Source organism: Gobius niger, assembly GCF_951799975.1.
Source record: "Gobius niger genome assembly, chromosome: 21".
Taxonomy (NCBI): Eukaryota; Metazoa; Chordata; class Actinopteri; order Gobiiformes; family Gobiidae; genus Gobius; species Gobius niger.
This window is the reverse complement of record NC_136872.1, coordinates 1218472-1226111: the sequence shown is the minus strand read 5'-3', so window position 1 is coordinate 1226111 and position 7640 is coordinate 1218472. Positions and strand designations below refer to the sequence as shown.

General features: G+C 44.9%; 1 protein-coding gene across 1 annotated transcript in view; it reads right to left on the bottom strand.

Annotated features, from left to right (window-relative positions):
• ppp2r5b (protein phosphatase 2, regulatory subunit B', beta) overlaps window positions 1-7640 on the bottom strand; it is a 58205-nt gene that overhangs the window by 24419 nt on the left and 26146 nt on the right. Inside the window, exons 2-6 of the mRNA XM_079579616.1 lie at window positions 4799-4995; window positions 4235-4336; window positions 4017-4109; window positions 3789-3919; window positions 719-778 (exon numbers count right to left, since the gene is read on the bottom strand). Of these exons, the coding sequence (XP_079435742.1) occupies window positions 719-778; window positions 3789-3919; window positions 4017-4109; window positions 4235-4336; window positions 4799-4995 (583 nt within the window). The remainder of the gene's footprint in view (window positions 1-718; window positions 779-3788; window positions 3920-4016; window positions 4110-4234; window positions 4337-4798; window positions 4996-7640) is intronic.

The following is a 7640-nucleotide window of genomic DNA, read 5'->3' as shown; positions in this document are numbered from 1 at the left end:
TGTTCATGTTCGAGCAGGTCTCAATACAACTGTACAGGAGAGAAACAGTTTTGGAAAGAAATTTCCCCAAAGAAAATGTCCAAATGTTTTCTTTATTTGACAGCACAACCTGCCACATTGTTCTTATGGCTGAAGGTCCTTACACACATGTTTTTGAATATTGTCTCCACTCTTCATGAGGAAATAATTAGACCATTGTTCATATGAGCTGGAAGAGAGAACTTTGAACTTTGTGAAAGTTTTTGTTCCATCTGAATCAGCCCAAGAATTACAGAGAAGTTAGCAACAAACTATGAAGAGGAATCTACATTTTGACCATTACCATAGTAATAGTAATAGTAATAGTAATAGTAATAGTAATAGTAATAGTAATAGTAATAGTAATAGTAATAGCTGCCCTCCACCTAAATATGAAACTATACTCTTTAGAATGTTGTGACGTCATGCGAATGCAACCTATGGAATATTATTTGAATAGCACTTTTCAGCAGACACAGCAGGAGCAGCCAACGTCAGGCTCTGGGGCCAAACTGTTGTGGCATTAAATGATTCCGGCCTTAAAATAGTATTAAAAAGCATTATATTTGACTTGCTTCCAGCGGCTTAAACCCGGGTTCTCAACACGGGCTGTAGTTTTGAACTGTCCAGTGTAAACAGTGTGACAGTAGTATGGTGGTGTGACCCTGTATGTTACCACATGGATCCTCCATGACTGTACCTGCCCAGGATCTCCAGCAGCTCTGCCACGCCGTTGAAGTGCTCAGTTTCATAGATGAACCTGAGAGAAAAACCACAGACACAAACAGGCGTCAGCTCAAACCTTTCCTGTTTCTGAGCCAAAAGAATGTTCCACAAACAACAAGTAAATGTCTGAGGATCAGAGGGCTGAGCGCTCACAGGCCCTTCAGCCCCTGCTTTTCAGACTAACACAAAAAGTGTTTTTTATAAAAGCATTTGTAAAGCGTTGTGAATACTTCATTTGTAAATTATTTATCCATGTCATTTGTTTTAAAATATCGATGTTTTTCTTTTTAAAATCAGATTTTTGATTGAATTGAACCCTAAACTCAAGTCGTTATTACCCTAAAGCTTCAAACTAACAATAATAATACTTTACATTTGTTCACATTAATATCCCTGTTATATGAACAAAAGGAACAGCTCGAGAGCTGCCATGCAAATACTAAAATGCTCTATATTTCTTATGTAAAAGATGTTTTAAAAGAAGATGGATTGACTGCTTTACTAACCCAGAGTGTCAGTCTGGAGTATGGTTGCAAAATTCAGGACATTTTCCAAGGGAATTAACAGGAAGGAATGGAAATTGATAGGAATAAACGGAGAATTACCAGAACTGGCACCGAAGACCTAGCCTGGCATCCAGACTAATCTCCGATGTTTATTAATGAATAAACAGGAGACTAGTCTGGCGACCCTGTCGTAGAAAAGCTACTGCTTGAGGCGGGACTAATGTGGGACAACCGAAGTGCAGAGCAGCCAATGAGAACAGAGCGGATGTGACGACAGAAACAGCCACAAGAAAGTTGTGTCATTGGGACATTAACAATGGCGCTCCCTGACACACAGAGTTCAGTAAATGACTTCTGTCGTTTATGTCAGAAAAACTAGAGAATACAAGCATACCGGAGCATTACGTGAAGTGGTTTCTTGTGTTGAAAAACTACAAAACAAAGGCGCAACAACGTGACGCCCGTTCAGGGAGCTGCTCTGATTGGTCGGTAGGCTCCATATCGCTGCGTCACTTCCTTTGAAAGCGCGAGTGTTGCCAGACCCTCTTCTGTAAAGAGGCGGAGTCTGGTTGGCGAGACTACTGAAGACCATGTGCAGCCAAGAAGAGCAACACAAAAAAACATGAAATGTCTTTTATTCCTCGAGCATTAACGTTGTTTTACGAATCTGTTTTATAGATGTTTTTATTCATTTTTTTGGTATATTGCTGTTTTTATTCTATTGTAATTGACACAATTCAGGTTGAACATTTTGTTATTTCCTGCAATGTCAATTTTAATAAACCTAAACCTAAACCTATCACAGCAGAGATGAAAAGTTTCAGAGAATTCATTTTAGTCTTACATATATTCATCTTTATAATACAGCTAAGCAGCGTTCCAATATCCTATCGTTTCAAAAGTCTATCCTTTAGGTCTGTTCTGTTTAATGCCGCTCTGTGTCAGACACAGGCCTCGTACTGTACTGGTCACTATTCATCATGATCTGAGTTAGAGACAGGTGACTTTAAGTGTGATGACACTACATCTAATGTAACTAAAAGTCATGTTTGGGAAAGTTGTGCTATGTTTTGATGTGACCATATGATCCATATGATCAAAAACATCATTAATGGGTAGGTAAGGTAAAGGTGCATTACGCGGGAAAAAAAGTTGATATTTGTGCGTATTTGACCTCGTAGTGACCCAGAGGCTGTATGAGTGGTCAGCTTAGCATCTTGGTCTCACAGTGGCTTCTTGGACACTCCAGGATCAGTTGTTTTGTAGGCTTTCTGGTGAGAGTCCGTCAGCAGTAAAACCTGTCCTCCAGACCACTGCCACGGATGGATGACAGTTTTTCATTTTTGAAAACTCCCAACATTTTTTAGCTAAAGTTCTCGTTGAAAGTTTACAGAACTTATTGGGAATTTGCCGCCCCTTTGCACCCCCAGTCGCGACCATTCCTGAGCAGTGACCAACCTTGAGGGCTTGAGTCAGTGAAGGGCAGTGGCATTTGTCCTACGAGGCCTGTCCAAGTGTCATGTGACTCAGCTGCAGGCGACCGTATCTTCAGATCTCATGTCTAGAGTCTATTGTGCATGTTTTAGGTTGCTGGATAGATTGTTTTTGTACTGTAGTGTTTCGTGTGAATATTATAAATATGATCTGAAATCACAAGGCAGAATGAGCTCCACTCTCATTGTTGTCAGATCCTAGAGTTTAAACTAGTTTGGTAATAAATGACCTCAATCCCAGCTCCTGTCCCGGATAAATGCCAGAGCAGCCTCCTGAACTCTGGAGGTTCTAAGCTTTCAAATAACAAATGGCCTGTTCACACAAACTTGTGCTTGAGCTCATGTGCAGCTTTGAGCAAACTAAGTAACAGTGACTTTTTTAAAGCACGAAGCGCCTCGCAGCCCTATTGTAAAACGGTTCATCTTTTAGCATTGACCAATACAAAACACACATTTACAGTATTCTTTTGGAAAAGTAACATTCAGACTCCAGTTTTTATAAGATAATCACAGACTAAGCAGCAGCCTGATAGTGCCAGACTTAATGATGGCATCAGTCAGTGTTCAACGTTCCACCTCCACACTGCACATTAAAGCTGCAGTTTAGCTCTTACTCTGGTCAACAATATGAGAGTGATGCATAGTATTCATGAACTCTGTATTTTCTCACTGTGCCGCAAATGATTGAGACATAAACATGTCCACACTCACATCTGCTGCTAATACTTAATGCATCTGTAAATCCATTCACACTGCTGTTCTGTGTTAAACTGTCATTCACCATACTTCATCTTAATCATAGTTTTATTGTTTTTATTTTAAATGTTTCGTGTTGCACGTCTGCACCAAAGAAGATTCATCGTTATGGCAGTAAAACCTCTTTTTTTTTTTGTAGTCAGGAAAGTGGATTTATCATAGGCAGTCTTGCTACCGGATTCTTTTGCACAAGAAAACAGTGAGCCGATATCTCAATATTGTCCCTGAGCATGCTAGGTACAAGTGAAAAGTGTACTGCTGTTATCGAGTGCTCCACCCCCAGGCGTACCTGAGGAAGATGTTATTGATCTGTTTGCGGATGTAGGCGCGCAGCCCCAGCAGTTTGCCGTAGACACGGTGCAGGATGGTCTTGAGGTACTCCCGTTCTCTGGGGTCCTCACTGTCAAAGAGCTCCAGCAGCTACAGCACAGACAACACGGTTAAAGCTCTGACCAGTGGCTTTGGCAGAGTGTACGACTATTGTTTCCAAAAGACTGGCATAACATATATAGTATACCTGTAGGACAAATTTCTGGTCCACGTAGCGTTTAGCCATGGAAGGCTGGAAGTCTGGACTCTCCAGGAATCGCAGAAAGAACTCGTACACCAGCTGGGACAGAGGAGAGGTCATGTCAGAGGGGGGGCTAAGGAGGGGTCACAAAGAAGAGACCACAGGAGGAGTACAGAGGAGGGGTAAAGGGTACAGATACAGGGTATAGAGGAGGTGAACAGTGCCTGCAGGTGGGGCCAGGAAGCTTCCAGCGTGGGCTCGTCCTCCTCTGGGTCAAACTCGGGGTTCTCACTGGGGGGAAGGGTCCGGAAAATGTTCACCGAGATCTGAAACAGAGAGGGTTATGAGTGATCAGATATGATCCACATTTCAATACAATAAATATTGTATAGTTTGAACAAGACCTTCACTGTAACCTAAATTAATTGGGAAAAGTAGTTTTCAAAAGCTATATTCATCAGTCTTTGAATAGTGCAAGAGCAGATTAAAAGTGTTGCTGTGGTTGTAATACAAACCTCAGCCCAGCCTTTGGTTTGTTTAGTCTCTAACTGGGTTTGGGTCAGTCACCAAACACAAAACACACAGGTGACTCAGACTTTGTGTTATAAAAAAATGCCATACAATATGAGGCGTTGAAACGATGGCAGTTGTATCGTGACACGTCACAAATATATTGATATATTGTTCGAGGCCTTCAGTCCAGTGTTGGACGTCCTACAGTGGCTCCCTGTGCTCTCTGTAATTTGATTGGCTGCAGTGTGTGGGTGTTGATGATGTGTTGTTAGTACCATCTTGATAGCCTCGGGGTACAGGGGCTCGATCAGCACTCCTCTGCTGGTGGCCACACTCTCCACCAGTTCGTTGAGAGCAGCACGTTTGATCTCCTTCCCCTTCAGGTCGGCCACACAGTCCAGGAAGTCAAAGAGCACACAGCACTGCTGCAGCTTCTTACAGAACAGGTCATGGAGCTCAGCCACCGGGGCATCTGCACACAGGACAGAGGAGGACCAGTGGGTTAGGTACACATGCTCTTTACCACGGGAGAGAGAACTTTAGTGGCTGGACAATGTGTGTTGAGCCATGAGAGGAGACTCCCATCCGAGCGACAGCTAACGACAGCACTGACCGATCACATGAAAACAAGAAATAACCAGCAGTAAAGTCACTAAAAACGCCATTAGCTACATATAAAGCGGCTTTTCAAGTTGTGCTGTGGTTATACTTTATGAAATAAAAAAAATCCAAAATACAGCATCGCACACTCAAGTAGCCGAGGTCAAGGATCAAGGTGAGGAGAGAGAGGAAGAGCAGACACATTCACACTGACTCAGAGGTGATGAGTGTGGGGAGAGAGGAAGAGCAGACACATTCACACTGACTCAGAGGTGATGAGTGTGAGGAGAGAGAGGAAGAGCAGACACATTCACACTGACTCAGAGGTGATGAGTGTGAGGAGAGAGGAAGAGCAGACACATTCACACTGACTCAGAGGTGATGAGTGTGAGGAGAGAGAGGAAGAGCAGACACATTCACACTGACTCAGAGGTGATGAGTGTGAGGAGAGAGAGGAAGAGCAGACACATTCACACTGACTCAGAGGTGATGAGTGTGAGGAGAGAGAGGAAGAGCAGACACATTCACACTGACTCAGAGGTGATGAGTGTGAGGAGAGAGGAAGAGCAGACACATTCACACTGACTCAGAGGTGATGAGTGTGGGGAGAGAGGAAGAGCAGACACATTCACACTGACTCAGAGGTGACGAGTGTGAGGAGAGAGGAAGAGCAGACACATTCACACTGACTCAGAGGTGATGAGTGTGAGGAGAGAGGAAGAGCAGACACATTCACACTGACTCAGAGGTGATGAGTGTGAGGAGAGAGGAAGAGCAGACACATTCACACTGACTCAGAGGTGATGAGTGTGAGGAGAGAGGAAGAGCAGACACATTCACACTGACTCAGAGGTGATGAGTGTGAGGAGAGAGAGGAAGAGCAGACACATTCACACTGACTCAGAGGTGACGAGTGTGAGGAGAGAGGAAGAGCAGACACATTCACACTGACTCAGAGGTGACGAGTGTGAGGAGAGAGGAAGAGCAGACACATTCACACTGACTCAGAGGTGATGAGTGTGAGGAGAGAGGAAGAGCAGACACATTCACACTGACTCAGAGGTGATGAGTGTGGAGAGAGGAAGAGCAGACACATTCACACTGACTCAGAGGTGATGAGTGTGAGGAGAGAGGAAGAGCAGACACATTCACACTGACTCAGAGGTGATGAGTGTGAGGAGAGAGAGGAAGAGCAGACACATTCACACTGACTCACAGGTGATGAGTGTGAGGGGAGAGGAAGAGCAGACACATTCACACTGACTCAGAGGTGATGAGTGTGAGGAGAGAGGAAGAGCAGACACATTCACACTGACTCAGAGGTGATGAGTGTGAGGAGAGAGGAAGAGCAGACACATTCACACTGACTCAGAGGTGATGAGTGTGAGGAGAGAGGAAGAGCAGACACATTCACACTGACTCAGAGGTGATGAGTGTGAGGAGAGAGGAAGAGCAGACACATTCACACTGACTCAGAGGTGACGAGTGTGAGGAGAGAGGAAGAGCAGACACATTCACACTGACTCAGAGGTGATGAGTGTGAGGAGAGAGAGGAAGAGCAGACACAATCACACTGACTCAGAGGTGACGAGTGTGAGGAGAGAGGAAGAGCAGACACATTCACACTGACTCACAGGTGATGAGTGTGAGGAGAGAGAGGAAGAGCAGACACATTCACACTGACTCAGAGGTGATGAGTGTGAGGAGAGAGGAAGAGCAGACACATTCACACTGACTCAGAGGTGATGAGTGTGAGGGGAGAGAGGAAGAGCAGACACATTCACACTGACTCAGAGGTGACGAGTGTGAGGAGAGAGGAAGAGCAGACACATTCACACTGACTCAGAGGTGATGAGTGTGAGGAGAGAGAGGAAGAGCAGACACATTCACACTGACTCAGAGGTGATGAGTGTGAGGAGAGAGAGGAAGAGCAGACACATTCACACTGACTCAGAGGTGATGAGTGTGAGGAGAGAGAGGAAGAGCAGACACATTCACACTGACTCAGAGGTGACGAGTGTGAGGAGAGAGGAAGAGCAGACACATTCACACTGACTCAGAGGTGATGAGTGTGGAGAGAGAGGAAGAGCAGACACATTCACACTGACTCAGAGGTGATGAGTGTGAGGAGAGAGGAAGAGCAGACACATTCACACTGACTCAGAGGTGACGAGTGTGAGGAGAGAGGAAGAGCAGACACATTCACACTGACTCAGAGGTGACGAGTGTGTGGAGAGAGGAAGAGCAGACACATTCACACTGACTCAGAGGTGATGAGTGTGGAGAGAGAGGAAGAGCAGACACATTCACACTGACTCAGAGGTGATGAGTGTGAGGAGAGAGAGGAAGAGCAGACACATTCACACTGACTCAGAGGTGATGAGTGTGGAGAGAGAGGAAGAGCGGACACATTCACACTGACTCAGAGGTGACGAGTGTGAGGAGAGAGGAAGAGCAGACACATTCACACTGACTCACAGGTGATGAGTGTGAGGAGAGAGGAAGAGCAGACACATT